General features: G+C 36.5%; 1 protein-coding gene across 1 annotated transcript; it reads left to right on the top strand.

Moving 5' to 3' along the window:
- Positions 1-7,088: 7,088 nt before the first annotated feature.
- Positions 7,089-12,008, top strand: LOC143571529 (putative serine/threonine-protein kinase PBL3). The gene is made up of 6 exons (XM_077056927.1): positions 7,089-7,270; positions 8,722-9,071; positions 9,854-9,989; positions 10,068-10,204; positions 11,209-11,332; positions 11,431-12,008. The coding sequence occupies exons 1-6, from the start codon at positions 7,216-7,218 to the stop codon at positions 11,865-11,867; spliced, it is 1,239 nt and encodes a 412-aa protein (XP_076913042.1). The 5' UTR covers positions 7,089-7,215; the 3' UTR covers positions 11,868-12,008.
- Positions 12,009-22,665: the final 10,657 nt, after the last annotated feature.

Genomic DNA, 22,665 nt, shown 5'->3' with positions numbered 1-22,665 from the left:
TCACGTGATCTAGTCCTTATCTCATCGGAGAGGAACTTGGACTTTATTGAGCAGAGAGCTTGGGATTCTCATAGTAGCGATACTCTATCAGCAACCCTTTAACATTTCAAGACTTATCTTTCAATGGTTGGTGTCCAATGCAGAGAAAGCAAAGGGTAAAAGATTCCTCATGTATCTGAGGTTTCTACAGATCTTGATAGACAGAGTTTTACCTGATCTTCAACGAACTGGTGAAATGTTGAGGTTGTTGAATCCAAACATCTGCAAAGGATTGAAAGATGCTAAAAGCAAATTTGTTGACAATGATGAATGGGATGTACTCCCATGGTTGCTTGTACCAGAACTAGGAGCCATTAATGTGCCTATAACTCCAAGGAACAGTGATACTGAAGAAGATGATGGTACAGATGATAATGATCAAAGTGATGATGGGACAATGGTCCGGAGGGTGGACATGATATGGTTGTTGGTGATTATGATGCACAAGAGGTTGTTGAGGGACAAATGCCTTTGATTGGACAAGTTGCACATGAGGCAGATATTATAGAAATAGAAGAGCATGAGGAGACAGCAGAACAGGGTGAGGGTGTAGTCAACCAAGCTTTAGAGCCAATGGATGATGATGTTTTCGTAGCACAAGTTGTAACAAATGTTGCGGAAACAATCAACAAAATAACTCCACCAGACTCACCACCACCTACAGTTTACAATGATGACACGGATTCTATGGAGATAGATGATGTTAATGATGATATTCCTTCTTCACCAGCCACAACCGAACCTGCATTATCTGATACTGAACCAACTGATACCATTCCTGTCCCCACACCACCTACATCTCCACTACAAGATCCACTCCATTCCTCACCGCCTCAACCATCCCAACCCATTCAAGACAAACCTTCTACTGACACTACCCCACCAACTCAACCAATCCCATCTTCTGAACCATATAAAGCTCCATCTCCTGAAACTGCTGAATCTGAACCATTCTCTGAACCCGCCCCAAAGCCGACTCAAGAAACCCCACCGTCAAGATCTAATCTTTATGACATTGTTTGTGAGAATGCAAGGCTTGAATTTTAAAATATCATGTTGAAAGAACAAAATGCCATTTTAGCTGCAAGGAACTCAGCATTGGAGGCTGCTTTAAATGATGCTTTATTGAGGATTCGAACCCTAGAGGGGTAGTCTGAGGTTGAGAAGACCTCAGATACACCAAAACAGAGGGAGAAACCTAAAGGTGCAGAAAGTCTAAAGGTGATTGGAGAGCTATATGAAAGCTCGGATAAGGAAGTTGTGGAAGTTGGACCATCAAATGCTTTAAACATGATCAATCAAGCATATGATGATGGAAATTCGGATGATGAGGGGGAGAATAAAGAAGAAGAAGAAACTGAAGAAGAAATAATGAAAAGAAAAGAAAAGGGAAAGGGGATTGCATTTACTGATGATGATCTACATCCCTTTCCCCAACACAATGTTCAATCTGATGACATATTGCACAGAGAAAATATAATTGATCCAAACATAGCAGAAGTTGAATCTGTGAAGACTGCTATGAGATTGATAAATGAAGAGTTAGAGTCTTTGGATCAAGAGGAAGAGGAGGAAATTCCTTAGGAAGTGCTTGAAGCACTGATAAAGATGAAAGAGAAAGAAGAGGAAGATGAGAGGATGAGGAAAGAAGCAGATGAGGCGATTAAGGCCACTTTGGATGATCTAAGAGCAAATATGAATGTTGATGAACAAGAAAGTACACAAGCTGAAGAGCATGTAACAACTAAGACTGAAGAACCTTTGGAAACTGAACTTGAACAACCTGAATTTGAACCAGTTAACACCGAGAAGATAACTAATAAAGAACAAGAGACTGGTATGGGATTAAGAGAATAACCCAAGAAGGATGAAGCACCAGGGATGCCATGGAACGTTTATGTTAAATTCATTGCACAATTAGTCATGCTCAGAACTAATTTTGACATTCTCCTACATCCGGATGAGTTCAGACCGGTAGCTGCAGCAAGGAGAGCACATGAAGAACAAAGGAAAGAACAATGGAAGAAAAGCCAACTTCTGCTGACAGACACATCTGAACCAATCATAGATGAGGTTTGTGATGAAGATGACCATGAGTCAGAAGAATCAAAGACATCTGAAACTGTTGATGAAGAAATCATACTTGAAGGTTCAGAAGTTGAAGTAACTCAATCTGACACATCCACTCCAACTCAATCATCTTTGAAGCAAAAGCATACAGTAGAAACTGAGACACCCAAATCTAAAAGACAAAAATCTGTAAAGAACATGGTGTACAAGATACGATTGGAAAAACTGGAAGAAAGAAGGAGGGCTCAATCTGAAAGAAATGAAGAACTAATGATTGAGGCTCTCCATAATCTTGAAGAAACAGTTGATTTAGAAGTTGAGAATGAAGATGATGAGGAGTCAAAGGAGGTTGAAATGGAAAATGAAGACAAAGATTATCTGATCAGTTTGGGATATGACTTAAGGCACCTTCAAAGACTATCAAAAGAACAAATGGCAAAAGAAACTGAAGGGTGGAAATCAAGGAAGTCTAAAAGAGAAACTCTGATTAAAGCCGGTCACAAGCCTGAATTCTTAACTTGCAATCATTTGACGAAATAGACAGACTCTACAAAAGGGCTCTTGTGGATGACATATCTGACTACGTGGAAAAGGTGTCAAAGAAGAGGAAGAGGGAAGAAAAAGAGTTAAAGGAGTCTGATAGCAGCAAAACGAGAATAGAAAAGAAAGCCAGTGATGAAGCAGATTATGAAATTTTAAAGGCTAAACACAAAGATATCAAATTTCTTCAACTGTACGGCTACAGTTATAATTATTTGATAAACCTTTCTCTTGAAGAATTGAAAAGAAGAATTCAACAGATAAAGGACTCTCACAAAGATCAGGCAAGTCAAGAAAGATTTGAGAGAGAACAGGAGTTAAAGATGAGGTTACAGAGGGAAAGAGACGAGGCTAAAAAGAAAGAAGAAGAAGTGAAGAAATGGTTCGAAGACCCCAAAAGGGTACAAACCTTGAAAGAAATTGTAATGGAAAAGGGAATGACTGAAGAATAGTTTGAAAACATGCCTCATGACCAAGTAATAGACATATACAACAGAGAGCAGAAGTTATATATGGAAACCCAGAGAAAACGACAAGAAGAAATGAAGAGAGCAGAAGAGGAGGTAAGAGCTGAAATGATGAGTGCTCTTCACAAGAAAGGAGTCAGAATGTCAAGGTTGCTGGTATAGACTGATGAAACTATAAAAAGATGGTATGAAGAGAAAGGGCTGGACAAAGTGAAGACAACACAACAAGGGAGCTCGAGTCGAATCCCAAGGTCTGAGAGTGTGAGGCCCGTGCCACCAAGAAACCGAAATCTGCCCACACATCTCTTCTTCGATAAACGATCCAAGACCTTGAGGGTTCTTACTAAAGATAAAGAATAACATCTCATCATCTTTAGAAATGACTTGAGAAACTTCACAAAAGAACAATTAACCAGGATGGCTGAATTGACATTGTATGACAATCAAATCAGAAGTCAGTCATCTGGTTAGCAAAGAAATGATCTCTCAAGATTTATAAAAGAACAAGCAGAAAGGGGGTTCCCATTCTTGCAACAAAAGAGAAGAGAAATACGAAGCCAAGCAGAGAGGGAGAATAGAAACAAGAGGATTAGTGAAGTGCACATCTCAGAACTCTCCCTCTTTGATACCAAGAAACGAAAGTCCCAAGCAAGCAGCTCACACTATAAAAGGAAGACCTTAAAGGAGTGCTTGGCTATGAGAGAAGTTATGCAGGAACCAAACTCATTGGTGCAACAATTTGGGAGAATCACTTACATAACGTACAATCCGCACAATGATTCAATCACATTGAGAAATGAGTCTGGAATACCAATTGCAGTGATAAGACATGATGAAGATCTTAAATTTATGCATCCACAAGACCGTCAAGACTTGATTACTGCCAAATTTCCATATGAATCCTCTGATGCTGTAGAACTTGACATGATTAAACAGAAGGCAGCCTATGTCAAGAAAATGAAAGAGAATGCTGATACAGGGAGCAGGAGGAGAAGATAGCAGAAAATAGGATAAACGATGATCAATTATTTCTTTCTGTTTATCTTTGAATTTTTGTTTAATTTGTACTTGATGTAAAAACTTTAATTTGTAATGCCCAAGTGGCCGAATTCCTACTTATGTAAAGAAATGACATGTTCTTAAAAGATATATCCTTGATGTCTGATACATGTGTAACTCTATGCAGGTATGTTTTGGTGCATCTGAGATTGTTCCAATCTAGGGGAGATTGTTGGGTCGGATTTATGATAAGGAAGATTGGAATCTTCTCAACCTCCTCAGAAAACGGCTAAGTATGAACTTCGAGCAAGCATAGACGATCGAGCATGGTTTTACTACTTCGAGCAAGGTCTTCAGAACCTTAAATGGTTGATTCTTCTAAGTGTTAAGGCTTCGAGCAAGCTACACTTCAACGAGCAAGAGTATTCTTCTATTGAGCATGGATTGCCAATCGAGGAAACAGCTTGATCATACAAGTTTTAACCAAGTGTTACGAGCACAGGATGATCGAGCACATGGGGAAAAGCATGGATCCAATAAGAAGATGTCGCGTGATCAAAGCAAGGACTTCGAGCACAGTTCAGTTCCTGAGCAAGATTTACATTCGATCATGATAAAGATTGCTGAATAAGAAAAGCTGAAGACATCAAGAAGAATGAGCTTGCTTGATGGACGAGTTTGAGCAAAGCATGAATTAGTCAGAGGAATGAAGCTTACTGGAGGAGAATATCTTCATTAAAGATACTCTAAGTAAAGTATGCTCGAGGACATCCATCGAGCATACCTAGCGTAGCGAGTCTGCTCGAGCAAGATTGTTACCTTGCTCAAGGACTCAACACTTGTATTATTTTGTATTTCATTATGTAATGATTAGGAACTTCTAGAAGGAATGTCAGGGTCTATAAATAGAGGTCCTAGGATTCCATTTAGGACATGGATTTCCAGACGGAATTACAGGCTGGCACACAGAGAATACGAAAAACATTCAAAAAGAATATTCTATTTGTTTCCTCGTATAGTCGCCGCCGTCATACACGAAACCCTAGACATTCCTTTCATTGTTCCATTAATGATATAATTAATACAGTGAATCTTTGTCTTTGAATGAGCTTTTATTGATTATCTAGTATTGTTTTGTGTTTGCTATTTGCACTCATTCGTTCCCATTTGTTGGATATCCTGATTCCGCCGGGATACTTAACAGGCCTTTTGGGTAACGAGTCGGTGTGTTCTTGTCAACCTATAGAAGGTTTCACCCGACTCACGGTCCTGAGATTATTGTTTGAACGACCTCTTACAAATCGAGCTGACTGTTAATAACAATTATTTATTAATATTAAATAAAAAAACATATTTACTTTAAAAATTTATTATACCAAAAGAATAAAAATAAAATAAAAAAAAGAGTAAAGTGTCATTTTCGTCCTTGTGGTTTGGCAAATAATACGAATTTAGTCCAAAAGGTTTATTTTTTGCATATGGACCCTCCACGATTCCCAATTTTTGCCAATTACATCCAAATCACTAACCTCGTTAAATTTAATCATTAAGTAAGGGGTAGACATATCTTTTCACTATTTCTTTATTATATGAGCAAAGTGCCAAAATCGTCCATGAGGTTTGGTCATATTTGCGAATTTTGTCCAAAAATATTTTTTTTCGTAAGTAGACCCTCGATTTTTCCCAACCATTGCCAATTTCGTCCAAATTGTTAACTCAGTCTTAATTCAACGTTAACTTATGGGTGTTACTGTCCTTTTACATGTTTGTTTACATTGTTATTATTACGCTAAGCTAAACCCCTTATATGACTAAAAATAAAGAAGAATAAACAAATGGATAATATATTGGATTCAAACACAGGAATCATGAAATCTTATATATGTTAGGGATAAGCAAAATCGGTACCGGTAAGGATGAGCTCGGTTCCGTATCGGCGCTGGTACCGAATATCCTGATCCCGAAAATCGCAAATTTTTTGTACCTGTACCGGTACCGAAATGTTTGGTTCAGTACCGGTACAGTACCGGGATGGTACCGGTATTTTTGTTAAAATTCGGAAATACTGGTAACGTACCGGTCCTGGTCCCGAAAACTCAAAACCTTGGTACCGATTTCGGTATCGGTACCGGTACCAATCGGTACCATACCGATTTTTGCTCATCCCTAGGTACCGGTACCGAATCGATACCAAGGTTTCGAGTTTTCGGGACCGGTACGGTACTGATATTTTCTGAATTTACCTCAAATATCGGTACCGGTACAACCGAACATTTCGATACCAGTACCAAAAATTTACGATTTTCGGGATCGGGATTTTCGAGACCGGTACCGGTCGGTACCGGTACGTTACCGAGCTCATCCCTAATATATGTCATCAAACAAACATATAATAACAATAATGTAAACAAACATGTAAAAGGACAGTAACACACATAAGTTAACGTTAAGTTTAGACCGAGTGAACAATTTGGATGAAATTGGCAAAGGTTGGGAAAAATCGAGGGTCTACTTGCGAAAAAAAATATTTTTGGACAAAATTCGCAAATATGACCAAACCTCAGGGACGATTTTGACACTTTACTCATATAATAAAAAATAGTGAAAAGACATGTTTACCCCTGACTTAACGATTAGATTTAACGAGGTTAGTGATTTGAATGTAATTAGCAAAAATTGAAAAACGTGGAGAGTCTATATGCAACAAAATAAACTTTTTGAACTAAATTCGCATTATTTACCAAACCACAAGTACGAAAATGACACTTTACTAAAAAAAATTGTGGGGTTTTCCAAAAACCGTGGGTTTTTAGAAAAAATGGATAAAATCCTTAAATAAAAAAATATACCAAACCCAAAGTAGTTGGGTTATGAAGAATTCATTTATGTCAAACAGCCAACAGTAGTTGGCAAATACAAATACCAAGTCAATCAAGAACAAACAAACAACATATTCTGCACTCGTCCATCCATCCATCCATCCATCCATCCATCCATCATTTTTTTCTTGTTTTCATCCCCTTTCTTACTTTGATGGTGACACCCTCTTTTCACCAATATATAATATGAACACAACCCCTTAAATTCTCTAAAATTCAATATGGGAAATTGCTTGAATTCTTCTTCTGCTAAAGTGGATGCCACTCTTACCTCTGGTAAATTCTTTTATTTTCTTGATATGATGGGATTATATGCTTCTTGATCTGTGTTTGTAATTAAAATTATTAGTTTTTTAAATTGAGTTGTATTTTCAACAATTTTGGTTTCAATTTACAAAATTGTGATTGCTAATTTAGTTCCAAATTTGTTCAAGTTTTCCCCAATTTTGATTTCAGTTAGATGAATTGGTGATGGTGATGCTTTAGATTTTGCAATTGGATAAAATCCCACCTTTTTGCGGTTGGTCGGTAATAATCTGACATTAAGAAATTCTTGCTACCAATCCTACGTTTTGCTCTAGCGTTCCTCATTGAACCCGTTAAAAAAAACTTTTCCGAATTTTAAATTGATGTTTTAGGGCTTTTGATCGGAGGATGATACGAGTTGATTTATGTAGAACTTACCTTGAAACAGTGTTCAGCTCGACGAAACGGTGCTTCAATTCGGATGTTAAGTTCCGGTCAACAAAACTCAAGTCATTTGAAGCACCTTTTCATGATAAGTTTTGCATCAATCAACTCGTATCCTTCTTTTCTTCCAATAAAAAAACATTAGTTTGAAATTTCGATAAAACTTTAACAGAGTTAAGTTTTTTTTTAACGGGGTCCAATGAGAAAAAATAGGGCGAAAGGTGGGACCGGTGACATGAATTTTTTGAGGTTGGATTATTATCGGTTTAATGCAAAAAGGTGGGACTATAAAAATTTAATTTGCCTTATTATTTTTACAAAATTGAATCATAATTTTCCCAATTTCCGTTTCGATTAATATAACTGTAATTCATGGGTGTTAATTGGGTTCCAAATTAGTTCAATTTTTTTTTCCAATTTTGATTTCAACTTGATGAATTGGGGATAATGAGCTCGCCTTATTTCAGTTCGCAATTATTATTATTATTATTATTATTATTATTATTATTATTATTATTGTTATTATTATTTTTTAATTATTATTATTATTACTAATTATTATTATTATATTATATTTGCAATTTTGAAAAATAGTTAACTGCGGTTTTCGTTCCGGTGATTTGTTCAAATTTGCTATTTCAGTTTAAAATTTTCTACTTTTATCCCTAGATGTTCATTTACGTTACAATTTTTGTCCATGTGGTTTGTTAAAATATGCTATTTCAGTACAAAATGCGTTAATGAGATGGACGAAAATTGCAACGAAAATGGAACTCCGGGGACAAAAATAATAAAGTTTAAACTTTTGGATTGAAATAGCAAATTTGAACAAATAACAAGGACGAAAACCACAGTTTACTCGTGTATAACAAAATTTCAAATTTTATTAACAGTGTAATGTAATTAGAGTCTAAGGTTATTGGTTTCGAAATTGAATCATGTTCTCCCTAATTTCAGTTTCAACTTTCAAATAATAAATTTAGTTCCAAATTGGTTAAAATTATCCCCAATTTTGATTATGCAATTTTTATTAACAGGGGTCTCAAAAATGGGCAGCAAAATCGCGTCGTCTTCGGGTCCGTCGAGCATGACAAATTCGACTTTCAGTGGCGGAAGCAGCAGTATTGAAAGTGTTAGTACACCAAGATCAGAAGGAGAGATATTATTATCATCGTCTCCAAACGTGAAACCGTTCTCGTTCATGGAGTTAAAGAACGCAACGCGAAACTTCCGACCCGATAGTCTTCTGGGTGAAGGAGGATTCGGGTATGTTTTCAAAGGTTGGATTGATGAAGTAACTTATTTGGCTGCAAAACCCGGGTCCGGAATGGTTATTGCTGTCAAAAAACTTAAGCCTGAAGGGTTTCAAGGTCACAAAGAATGGCTGGTATGCGTCCTTTCATGTTGGATTGTTGCGTGTCCACTAATAACCTAACTGACATAACCGAACCCAATAAAAACTGACTGTTTGGTTTTATGTTTTTTAGAAAACCGAAATTTTGGTTCTGTTATCAACTAAAAACTGAAAAAACCAAACCGAATTAAAAATAAATGAATAACCAGAAAAACTAATTTTTAGTGATTTGTAATAAACTAATAAATGGTGTGTCCCAAAAACTTTTTAAGTACAAATATGCAATAATCAATTTGTTATTTATTAACAAAATGATTTAGGCACAAAGTTTCATGCCCAAATTCATTATTTTGGGTATTGTTTTTCGTCCCAAATTTTCAATCCCAAATGGTAAAATTGAAACCGAACCCGAACCGAAATATTTGTGCCTAATAAAAAACTTACGTTTTGCTTTATTCTTTATTTAAACCAGTTTTTCAGTTCCATTTCGGTTTTGATATTAACATAAAACCAAAGTATATAACCGAAAAAATTGATTTCAGGTGATTTATAAGATATTAATAATGGTGTATTTTAAAATTTTAGGTCCAAATGTGTGATAATCATTTAGTTATTAATTAACAAAATGTTTTGGCCCAAATGGTAACCAGAACCGAAACCCGAACCGAAGCCATTGAAAAACCGAAAAAACCAAAACCGAACAATTTTCAAAAACCAAAACCAAATTTTCGGTTTGATTCGGTTGAAGGCCAAAACCAACCTATGCACACCTTTGTGTCACGCAAACTCATTTTGTGATGGTTTGTTTTTTACAGACAGAAGTGACTTATCTTGGTCAGCTACACCATCCTAATCTGGTGAAACTTATCGGCTACTGTTCGGAGGGTCATAACCGGCTTTTGGTTTATGAGTACATGCCTAAAGGAAGCTTGGAGAATCATCTTTTTAGAAGTAAGATTTCAAGTGTTTATTTTCTGTATCTTTATATATTTTTAGATCGATTGTTGAACGCTTTCTTTCGATTTATAGAGGGCCCTCAACCGCTTCCATGGGCCACAAGGCTCAAAGTGGCCATAGGGGCTGCAAGAGGCCTAGCTTTCCTTCATGATGCTAAAGACCAAATTATTTATCGCGATTTCAAGGCTTCAAACATCCTTCTTGATGCGGTACGGTTATAAAAGGATTTTCTTTTGTTAATTAATATTCTATGATTACAATTTACTAGAAGTCCTAAATTCTAAAAAATAGGTTATTTTCGAAAGGGCTTGATGACAAATAGGGTCATTTTTTTTGTTTTTAATTTTCGCTTAGTGGCTATTTAAGAAACGACTTCTATGATTTGGAATTTACAAAACTGAAGATATCATACAAGGATAAGGCTTTTTATGTTGTAGCAGTGAAGCTGTATGATAATTTCATTTTTGTGAACTCCAAGACATAGTTACGGCTAACCTGTGGCCTGTAAACAAATCTAACAAACACGAATGAGGTGCCTTCATGTTTTTTCGTTTAACTAAGCCAACAAACGATTGACATGAACAATAAAAAAAATTTGGTTTTCTAGTCCCTGTTTGTTCATTAAGAAAACGAGTGTGTTTGTGTTCGTTTATGTTTGTTTATGTTCGTTCGCTAATAGTATAATAGACGGTTCATGAACGTAAACGGAACATAACTAAAAACAGATGAACGAACATAACTGAGCGAATGCAAATTAAAAGTAACCGTGAACTTCTGTTTGTTGGGACTAAAAATCTAATAAAACTATGCTAAGTTGGAGCTGGGAATATTTTAATTTCATAATACTAAGACTAAATTGTAAATGGAACTAGTAAATTTAAATGGTCATATAGATGAATGAAAAGGAACGAACTTAAGCAAGCGTAAGCTAATAAACATACACCAAAGTTCATGATCACGAGCAAAATGAACGAATGAGACATGCGTTCATTTTCATTCATTGAACTAAATGAACAAAAATGTTTGTTCGTGATCCTTCACTTATTAATCAACCGAACTTTTCTTTGAACGGTTCACTGAATGTTCAGCTTGTTTAAGGTCCTAGTAACCCGAAATTGAAAACAGAAAGCAATGACTATTTGCCATCAGGCATTCTGATAACAATCAGCCTTTTTTTCCCCTAAAATCTGATTATCATGCTTTCTTGACACAGGACTTCAATGCAAAACTCTCCGATTTTGGTCTAGCTAAAGCAGGACCGACGGGCGATAGGACTCACGTGTCGACTCAAGTTATGGGCACACATGGCTATGCTGCCCCAGAATACGTTGCTACAGGTCTTTACTCTTTTTAACGCCTTAACACTTCAAACTCAACCCTTATTAAAGTAATTGTTTTAACTTTTGAAGTTTAAATTCGCATGTTCTCTCAACAGGTCGGTTAACAGCAAAGAGTGACGTGTATAGCTTTGGTGTCGTTTTGCTAGAACTACTCTCGGGTCGTCGTGCAGTAGATAAAGAAAAAGCCGGTATTGAACAAGATCTTGTCGACTGGACAAAACCGTACCTAGGAGACAAACGAAAGTTGTTTAGGATCATGGATACTAGATTGGAGGGACAGTATCCTCAGAAGAGGGCTTTCACTGCGGCTACACTTGCTGCACAATGTCTTAACATAGAACCTAAAAGCCGACCACGAATGTCTGAAATTTTAGCCAGTTTAGAAGAGCTTCAAGACGCCAAGAACGTTTCAAAAGATCAAGCGGGGTCTAGTCCGGTTCCTAAATCACCGATGGGTCATCGTCAACGGCGATCGACACCCACGGGGTCTCCGTTGCCGACACCGCGGCAAAGTACTAGTCAAGTGAGATGATAAACAAGCATAAGTTTTTCATGAGTTTTGTTGTTTGTATGTATATGATGATGCGGTAAGTTTTTCAGAAGTTTTGATGTTTGTATGTACAAGTAACAAGCATTATGAAGTGGTGTGCAGTAGCTATAGTATTGGTATCTTAGATATCCCCGACAGAATTACAAATTTTGTCCTTTAAAAAAAGCCAAATTACGGTTCGTGTCCTTTTTTAGTTTCCTTGCAGGCGGTGTACTTTAAACTTTTTTTTTTCTACACGTTATGTCCTTTACGCTAACTGGGTTAGAAAAACTCAGTTAAATGCCCTCACGTGAGGCGCATGTGAGGGCATTTTTGTCTTTTCGTCTACCCTGCAACTTCTTCTTCCTCTTTCTTCTTCATTTTTGTACGACTCTCTCTCTTTCTCCCCCCCCCCCTTCTCTCTCTCTCTCTCTCTCTCTCTGTTTAAACCACCACCACACCACTAACGGCCACCGGAGACCATGTTAATCGCCACCACCACGCCTCCACCATATACCCAGCACATGAAACCTGGCCCGTCGTGATCCCCTCCACGTCATCTACATCATCATCACCACCACAGCCAATTTTCCGACAAGGAGATCGATGACTGCACTGGTGGTGGTCACGGCGACGGTGACGGTGAGTATTCCGGCGACCAGAACAAAGCTCCAGATCTAAAGCTCCAGATCTAACTCGCAGAAATTTACAGTTAATTTGAAGTCCAAACCAGCGATAACGGTGCCCTAACCGCCGGAAAAAGTCCGTCGTGTATCACCACCTCTTTACTGCACTCTCTCCACCACCACTTCATGGCCGCCGCCACCACCGCCGGAAACCACCTCCTCTCCACCCTAACTGATATCCAGAGAAGTGATTCAAGTGTGAGCATTTTAGGATCCGGTGATTGGGGATTTGGATGCTAGATCCGCAATTTATGAAAGCTCTAAAACGGAATTAAGTCGTCGGAAAACAGATTGTGAAGGAGATTGATTCATCGGCCCGACCTAACTCGTTTCGACTCCCCAGGTCTGACCCAGGTACTGTTGGCCGGAAAATCGATTGTGATGGAGAGGGTTTGATTCCGGTGAAGTAGAAGATAGGGGGACGGTAGTGATGGATTCTTTTTAAAGTGTTAATGATGGCAGGTGGTAGTGTAGGGCGGTTGGTGATGGTGGTGGCGTTTGAGTGTGGGTGATGTTGGTGGTGGGTTGTTTGGGAAGAGAAAGGGCTGAGGTGTAGGTTAAGTTATATCTTATTAATTGAGATCTGCATAAATGAAGAAGAAAAGAGGAAGAAGAAGTTGCAGGGTAGACGAAAAGACAAAAATGCCCTCACATGCGTCTCACGTGAGGGCATTTAACTGAGTTTTTCTAACCCAGTTAGCGTAAAGGACATAACGTGTAGAAAAAGAAGTTTAAAGTACACCGCCTGCAAGGAAACTAAAAAAGGACACGAACCGTAATTTGGCTTTTTTTAAAGGACAAAATTTGTAATTCTGTCGATACCCCCCTTTGATTTTAAATGAGGCATATTCGGGTCATAAGGTCTTACCCGAAAATTGTGTCAGGACACGCAGTAACCCGAACACAGTATAAATGTTATTAGGTTGATAGGAATATTAAAAAAAGTAATTTTTTTATTAATATACAACCAAAAGTTCTAAACGCATATAATCTAATTATGTTGAAACTAAAAAATGAAATGCTAATTTCTCAATTATCTTTTAAATTACAACTTAAGTTCCCCGGTTCATTAAAATTCATAACATAAATTGTTCATTAAAATTCATAATATAAAGTGTTCCATTTAAAGTATGATAGTGATGTGGAGTGATGACGCCAATGCTGTAAAAGTAGGTCTATAAAGCCGAGTATTTCCCGAGTATTTGCTATAAGGTATATCGTATATGGTGTCGTGCGAGTTTCTTTAATTCCACCTAATTACTAAAATCAATAAATGCTGGTCAATCTCGGCTAGAATCATATCTAGTAGGTTAACTTGGGCCGATTTGAACTTAAAAAATAAAACATAATTCATATTACTATAATATTAGAAAAAGATATCTTATTAATTAATGATTAGCAAACTTTAGAAAGAATATAGTATTTAAAAATGTATTTCTCTTATTTATGCTGATGTTCACTTATTTTGTGATGTGTATTAGTAAACTCATGTGACATATATATATATATAATATCAAAAAACTAATTTTCTTTATATTTATCATTTTCGAGTGCTCTCTAAATACACCCAACTCCCCAGTCGGCTGCCTAGGGTACGCTAACGACTTTTGCAACATTGGATGACATAGGGTTTTTTTTTTTTTTTTTTTTTTTTTTTTTTTTTTTTTTGTAATGTTTAATGCAATTAACGTTTTTGTATATTTTTTAAATATAACTATATATATTGCAAATCCCAATCGTCATGTCATCTCCTTTGTTGCTTTCTTGAAGCACAAAAAATCCGGTGAGTCTCGATTTGAACATTTAGACAAAAATTGCATGACTAACCTAATTGAAATACTTTTGAAACTTGGTTTTACTATTCTATGACAGTTTCCTTAATAATAAATATAAATGGGTTGATTAGTCAGATAATGATTTGTCTAGTTGAACCAAACACATCCCATTTAACTAAACGTGTTTGTAGGTCGTTCAAAATGAAACTAATTTGCTCCCTCGTTTAGACTAAACCAAAATAACGTTATAGATATAAACCGGAAGCGTGTCTACTTTCCTTCACAACGCGCGGGTTTTACCCATCAAATAAACACCTTTTTAAATATGTTAATTTTTTTTTACAATAAGCTATCCGAATGCCGCTGCTATTTTTATTGTACTAAATATGTTACTAGACGAACTTATATTTTAGGATTATTTTCGAAATCTCTGGTTTTGTTTAGCTGGTAGAACTTTAAACACATTCAAAATAAATAGGTTTTCAAAGGTGTAAAGCAGCTTCATCTTCCTCCACTTTCACTACTAATTTTGTGAAAAAAAGGTAATATGTTTATACCCCTCTTTCGTTGCAATTAATTATACATTATAAGGATGGAACGCTGTTAATTAGGCTTTCTATGCTGTAACCGAAATTGATTATCGTTTGCCGGATGATGAACTGCACCAGACTTGGAATTTCTTATTACTCTACTACATCTCTTTTCAAAGAATTCTAAATCTCAAAAATGCCTTTGATGCCCTCCAAGTGTTTGATGAAATGCTTCAGAGGCAAACTCGGCTGTCTGTCATCGAATTTACTAAGCTCATTATTGTTATCGTAAACATGAAACAATATTCCACTGCCCCTCATGGATATTCCTTCTGATCTTTATGCCATGACCATCTCTATTAACTGTCTTTACCGCCTCAATCAAGTTCCATATGCTTTTGCCTTACTAGTCGTCATGCTTAAGCAAGGCCATCCACCTGATCCGACCACCTATAGCACTCTCATTCATGGCCTTGTTCTCGCTGATCGCGTTTCTTAACCTCTTGAGTTGTTCAAGAAACTGCTTACACAGAAACTTTGTCAGCCTAATCAGTATATGTATGGAACCATTATCAATGGGCTTTGCAAAGCAGCTAACACTACCAAGGCCCTTCAATTGCTTAAGTTCATGGAACCAGGCTCTTGTAAACCTTCTGTGCATCATTACACTACAGCCATTGATAGCCTTTGCAAAGATCGAATGGTTGATGATGCATTAAAACTATTTGCCGACATGGCTGAAAAGGGTCTATTAAAATAAATTGAGCATCTGGAAACAATAAATAATGAAACCGCATCTGAGAATGGAACCTAAACTTGATCACTATAAAAGTACTAAAATTTTTAATTGATCCCAAAATAGATGAACAGTTTTATGTTCTTATGTAGTTTGTGTTAGTTGATTAGGTTACAAGTTGGACTATTCGGTGTCAAAGTCGCTTTCAAAGTTCAGACGTCTAGGTGGTTTGTTAACAGTCCCAGCTTAATTTTAAAGTATCACAAAGCTCTTCAACAATTCTGGATCGTAAGACGTCTTTGTAAACAGATTAGTAAAATACCAAGCCAAAAGCAGTCTCAAAAACAGCAGAAATCTCTGAAATTCGAAGTAGCGGGAATCACAATCGCACGTGAACAGTAATGCGAATGCGATTGGGTTCTAGAATGCGATTAGGATTGGATGTGCGAGTGCAATTTGGATTATATGCGATGCGATTGGGATACCAAACCCATACCCAAATAATTGAATAGTGTAGGAATAATGGATTTCAATGATTCTTGAATAGTGTTTCATCGAATATGAGACGCATATATATATAGGAATAGTGGTGTAGGGTTTTCAATTTTAATTAGCTTGGTCGGTGAGAATGTTACCGTCGGGATGTGAAATTATTGTTTTCTTTAATTAGGGATGGCAATGGGTCGGGTTTAGGTAGGGTATTCCCAAACCCATACCCGGTTATAAAAGTCTATCCCAAACCCGTCCCAAACCCGTCGGGTTTTAATCGGGTAATTACCCGTCGGGTTTCGGGTTTTCCCATCGGGTTTCGGGTTTCCTATCGGGTTTTGACAAAACACTCGTCGGGTATACCCGGCTCAAAACCCGTCGGGTTTCTACCGGGGTTTTGACAAAATATAACTAATCGATTAAAAAGATGGTTACCATAAAGGTAAAATATCTCAAATAATTGACATAAACAAGTTTCGACAAATAATATATTTGGAATATTGTATGTGTATAATATAATAAGCTATATTGGGTACATCGGGTATATAATCGGGTAAATGGGTCTATATTATCGGGTAATCGGGTATATTAGAAACTAAGCAGTTAATGCAGTAAAATATCGGATATCGGTCAAGGACCAATATCTGAGATATCGATTATCGTAGTGAGCTATCGGTGGATATCGGTAATTTTAATATCATGTAAAATTCATATATATAGCAATTTAACACTATTAATTCAGTATAGTCTCATACCATTAACAAGTTAATTTTTTGCAAATTGCAAAACACTAACAATCGTAGCAAGTAAGAATTGATTAAGACTTAAAACAATAACATTAAATACTAAAAGTTGATATTTAAGACTTAAAACAATGATATTGGGAATATCAGTGATATATCAGTCAAATATTAGTCCAATATCGGTCAATATCGTTGATATTATCGGTACCGATATTCTGACTTATATATCGCCAAGGGACCGATAACCAATATATCACTGATTTATCGGTGATGTATCGGCAGTATAGACTGCATAGATTAGAATTCCTAAACCCGTCCCAAACCCGCGAAAAATTTCAAAACTATTCTCAAACCCTAACAGGTCGGGTATTACCCGTCCCATTTATGTCAGGCTTCGGGTTTTCCCATTGGTTTCGGGTTTTTCCATTGCCTCCCTATCTTTAATAGTGATTTCAATTTTAATTATTGTTGGGTAACTCAGTTGATGGCTTTGAGGGTTACGGGTCCCTTGGTGCTCAAGCAATGATATAAGGGTTGCAATTAATCCCTAGTCTTAAAATACGAAACTTTCCCTGAATTGTGTGGAGTGGATCTTTAATAAAATAGTTTGTACCCTTTTAACAAATATTTAACGAACCAAGATATTAATTTATAGTTATTGTTTGGCAGTATATATCTATAATATATATAAACGAAAACCTAAAAATTCTATGTGTCGCGATGTGGTCCCCCCCTTTTATGGAAGCCACCAGATTTCTTGATTTTTAAATGGAGGTCTCTCATTGATTTACCCCAAATTCATGGGTATGGATCTTACCAAAACCAGATAGCTTTTAAACGAGTTATAATATCTCATTAAATTAGAAATTAATCTTATCAATTATTAGATATGAAAATCCTACAAAATAGGAATATACTAAAATTTAATATCCAATTTAAAAAGAAAAATGATGTGCTTTCCAGTTTCCATCATTACACGAGCAAGGTCACACATTACACCCAATTTTGCAAATTTATCATCTTCCTTTAAAGTGTGATAAAAGGTCATAATATTATCACCCAAAATACACTATCTTTCTTCATTACTAAAGCCATTCAGATGGATCTTATAAAATGTCACTATCTTAGATGTATCAAACTTAGAAATTGAATCGCAAGGACTTAAACCAGACGTATTTTCTAACAAACTAGTTGAGGCCTCACTGAATCTATTTCCATATTCTTGAATTTGCATATCCAAAACCATATTAAAAACTTCAACCTCAAAATGATGTCAAGTGGTGGTGTCTGGTGCACGTTGTTTGATGTCCGGCTAGTTTCCAGTTTCCAAACAACGAGTATAATTTTTGAAATGGCTAATGAGATTTAATTGGTTTGGGCTTTAAACTTTGAATTGACTTTAATTGGATTGAACTTTTAAGTTGGTTGAGCTTTAAACAAATAGGGTAACGTTATATTTTTTAAGGGGTAACGAAATACAAAAAGCTACCCAATTTTTTTTAAACTACCGACAAAAAGTTTAGGGTAGCTACCCCTAGTAGAGAGCTAGGCACGTCCCTGGTGGCGCACCAGCAACTCGGGAACCACTACAGCTCCGACTTACTTGCAACTCAACGGAAACTTCATTTCCGGTGCACATGCAATTTTTCCGGCAACGCTAGTTTCTATCTCACATATATTGTACAAATTATGTATAGTGTTTAGACCCATATGTTTGTAGAAATTTTGTAAGGTTTTGACCGATTTAATGAGAATTTAGTAGTCTATTGGTTCATTTTCAAGTTCAAACTCTTATTCAAATTAGTTAATCATGATTATGTCCATAAGAAAATCTAGAAATCCTTATCTAAAAAATTTTCCTGAGAAAACTCCAGTAACGCCAATAGAGGCGACGGTTTGAGCATTAGCTGCGAGGAAAGAGCGGTGACATAATAGTGGCGACATGTCGCCGCCAATACCTTTGGCGGCAACATTGGGGAGTATTAGCTATGACAATTGTCGTTGCAAAACCTTTTTTTATCGACCTTATTCAAATCAAAGCTACTTGATTATAAGAGAAAAGCAAAGTGCATAGCTGGCTTGTTAAAGCATGGAAAGGTATCTAGAAAGCACAGTAACAGCTATAGCTAGTAAGCTAGTATACACGCATTTGCCCGATTGCTTTAATAGACGCGTTACCTCCTGGTTTTTTTTTGGTTCCAGCGCCCAAATACATATGGCAGGTAGGACTGGGTGAGAAAGGGTTCCCTGTTGCCAATAAACTTTCCCCGCCCTTCGATTCTCCTTACTCATAAAGGGTCTTACGGTCGGTACTAACTAAAGAAAACGAGTCTTCTTTCTAAGAGTAGGCGTGGAGAGCTTTTTGCGGGGAAACTTGCAAGTACAGTTTGGGGGGAGACGGGTGTCGACCCAATCTTATGAGCATTCGACTTCGGGGAAAGGCTAGAAGAATGGGACCCGTTGTGGGACAGATAATGCATTACAGACGTATGATCATTATGCTTCAACCGGGCTATTCTATTCCACCTCTTAGAAATAAAAGAACTTAAATCAAAATACTTAATACCATGGCGATACATTTATACAAAACTTTTACCCCGAGCACACGTAATGGAATCGTAGACAGTCAAGTGAAATCCAATCCATGACAGCATCATTGTGGTAAAGGTCGTAATGCCAGATGAATCATTACCGCAGGGCATAGAGGGGGAGGTTATAAGCGTCTATACCGTAAAATAGATTTTCAACGGAATGAAAAAGACATATATGGTAGAATCGTAACCATAGAATATGACCCGAATCGAAATGCATACTTTGTCTCATACACTATAGGGATGGTGAGAGGAGGTATATTTTACATCGGGGGGGGGGGGGGTATAATTGGAGATACAATTGTTTCTGGTATAAAAGTTCCTATAAAAATGGGAAATGCCCTACCTTTGAGTGCGGTTTGAACTATTGATTTACGTAATTGAAAGCAACCAATTAGGTTTACGAAGAAACCTAGAAATCGATCACTGATCCAATTTGAGTATCTCTACAGGATAGACCTCAACTGAAAACTGAAGAGTAAGGGCAGCAAGTGATTGAGTTCAGTAGTTCCTGATATAAAATTATTGACTCTAGAGATATAGTAATATGGAGAAGACAAAATTGTTTCAAGCACCGTTAAAACCGGAACTGCCCCTTCTTTCAAAGAGAAAAGGACGGATCGCTCTCATTTCATTTGATGGTCAAAGGTGAATTGAACGCTAAGCAGTGGTAATTCTAAACATTCCCCGGGGGAAAAATAGAGATGTCTCCTACGTTACCCTTAATATGTGGAAGTATCAACGTAATTTCATAGAGTCATTCGGTCTGAATGATAGTTGTTAAATATTATTATCAATTTTAATGCATTTTTAAAATCGCTTAAAAAGGGATAAGACACACTAGGGGCAGCTTTATCTTGAACATTGGGCACTTGACCACCGTTCATCAATGACGGATCTTGAACATTTAGTATGGATCCGAAAGTTACGAGACCAAAGTTTTTTTCCTACTTCTAAGACAATCTAGTTCGGGTCGGGTTAAATAATAAAAACTCTATATTCAATCATTCAACTAAAACAACAATTTAATAATTCAACTTACCGTTCTTACGCATAAAAATAGATGAAAACAATCAAAGACAACATGCAAGGGGAAAGATGAGTACATTAAAAGAATCACAACTCAAATACCAAATTCACTTAATTAAATTTTCTAATAATTCCAAACCTTAACCTACTAAATTGAAAAATAATACCAAAACGGTGAGATGCGAATTGCTGGATGCTTCTCTACTAGAAGCTGCTGACTGTTTCGATTAATCGATTTCACACCCATGCAAGTCAGATCCTAACCTCAGGCCTTAGTGCCAATGCCCAATCAATCGATTAAGCGATTTCACACACTAACAATTTCAATTACATGCTTCTGTTCCGTGCCGAACCTTACACCTGATGGATTTCATGCATTCACCCAGGGCAGCATACAATGGAAACTTTGTTCGTTGTGTTTTAACATCAACATAAGGATCATAATTAGATGTTAGGTTGAACTTTGAGCTTAATGTTTGGTTTTTGTTTTTTGTTTAAATCTTATTTGGGTCTGGGCTTGGTCTTATGGGGTTTCATGTGTTAGTCTTTCAAGGGTGGGCCAGACTCAAATAATTTGGGTAGGCCAGACTAAAATAATCTAGTGTGTCGGACTCAATACATATACTATTTTTTTAGTTTTTCCTAAAAAAAATACACTACCAAACGAAAACCCTGGTGAGCCCGAGACCCGGTTCGGCCCAAAGGAAGATATGCCCATGGCACCATTCTTCGTACATGTAAATGTGTATTATGTGCAATGTTTCAAAGGACGGAGACCAGAAGGTTTGTAACTTGAGCTTTACAGAGAGAAGAAGCAACGTTTTAGAATACATATATGAGAAGATGTATTTCTTTATTCTCACATGATAATATATTACTTTTTATTTTCCTTTCTTTATATTAAATAGAGCCCGTGCTTCGAGGCCGATCTCGTGTCCATAATGAGAAATGTTGTTAGTAGTGTGTAATTTGCTGACCGATTTGCTAATACATTTGAAATGCTAAATAAAATGGTCAATTAAGTAGCAAACAACTTCTTATTAGTACTAAATATTGCCTTCAAGTGCACTTCACAACCTCGCTGGAACTTCAATCCAAGTACCACCATGCTTTCAAATAGCTCAGATCGTTCATTCAATCTTCTGATATACTAAAAGATTTGAAAGTCATAAGCAATCAACAACAACAACAACCATTGTAACAACTCAGATTTTTCGTATTTATTTAAACCAATTCGGGAACGTAATTCGGATCTTCAGAACTATTTAAAACTTTTATTTATTGGTATTTAACTTGGTTTAACTTATTTTATAATTTCATAACTTTCAATTATGCCAAATAGCCCTTAGAAACCTTTAAAATCGTTTAAAACGGCTAAAAATCGCATTTTCGGGAACTACAGGGACTAGTTTTGCCAATTCTTTCCTATTTTCGTTTAAATTAACGAAACTTAAACTCCAAGAAATGTTATAGCTGGTCCAATTTCGTTTTCTTGGTGTCCAAGATAAATTTTGTTAGTTATTGTACTATATTTTCTCATTAAATAGCTTATATTGTTTCATAATTTGTTTTTAGCATCCAAATCACTTATTTTCGGCATAAATAGAGTAAATTAAGGTCCAAGAAAAGGATTATAACTAAAATACAAGTCCATATTCATAAATTACTGATCATGCATGAAATCTACAACTTATTTCATTGATTTGGTCATTAATATCATATTTAGTTACTTAAACGAGTAAATCTTCCAAATATGGTTCGTTTTTTATATTCTTATATAAACAAGACTCATAATCTCTACCACAAACTTTACCTAAACACTAAGAAGCATTATCAGCAATCACCCCTCTCTATGCCTCATAAAATCCTTCGGTTTTTGCATTATTATTGAAGATACAAGCTTGTTCGTTTGACTTTGCTTACGTATGGACCTTTGACTCATCGAATCTGTTGATTCTTTCACTTTCCGGGTAAGTTATAAACATAGAAATCATTCATATATATTCCCTAGTCAATAACCTTCAATCAATTGCGGTGGTTGATGGGTGTTAACTGGTCAAATCGTTTAAAACTCGTTATGGACAATATAGTTAACTAGTTTGACTTAACGTTTTCTCATACTTTTGGTCGGATTCAACGTTCGGTCCAGAAGACTTTTATTCTTGTAACAAAATTTTAAGGGTACCGACCAAAACCCGACTTCCGACTCGCTGTTCGGATTC

This window comes from Bidens hawaiensis, unplaced genomic scaffold (assembly GCF_021521415.1).
Source record: "Bidens hawaiensis isolate Kalapana, Puna unplaced genomic scaffold, B.hawaiensis_p1.1 tig00025388_1, whole genome shotgun sequence".
In the NCBI taxonomy this organism is placed as follows: Eukaryota; Viridiplantae; Streptophyta; class Magnoliopsida; order Asterales; family Asteraceae; genus Bidens; species Bidens hawaiensis.
The sequence above is the reverse complement of the archived record's forward strand: the minus strand, read 5'-3'. Positions and strand labels throughout refer to the sequence as shown.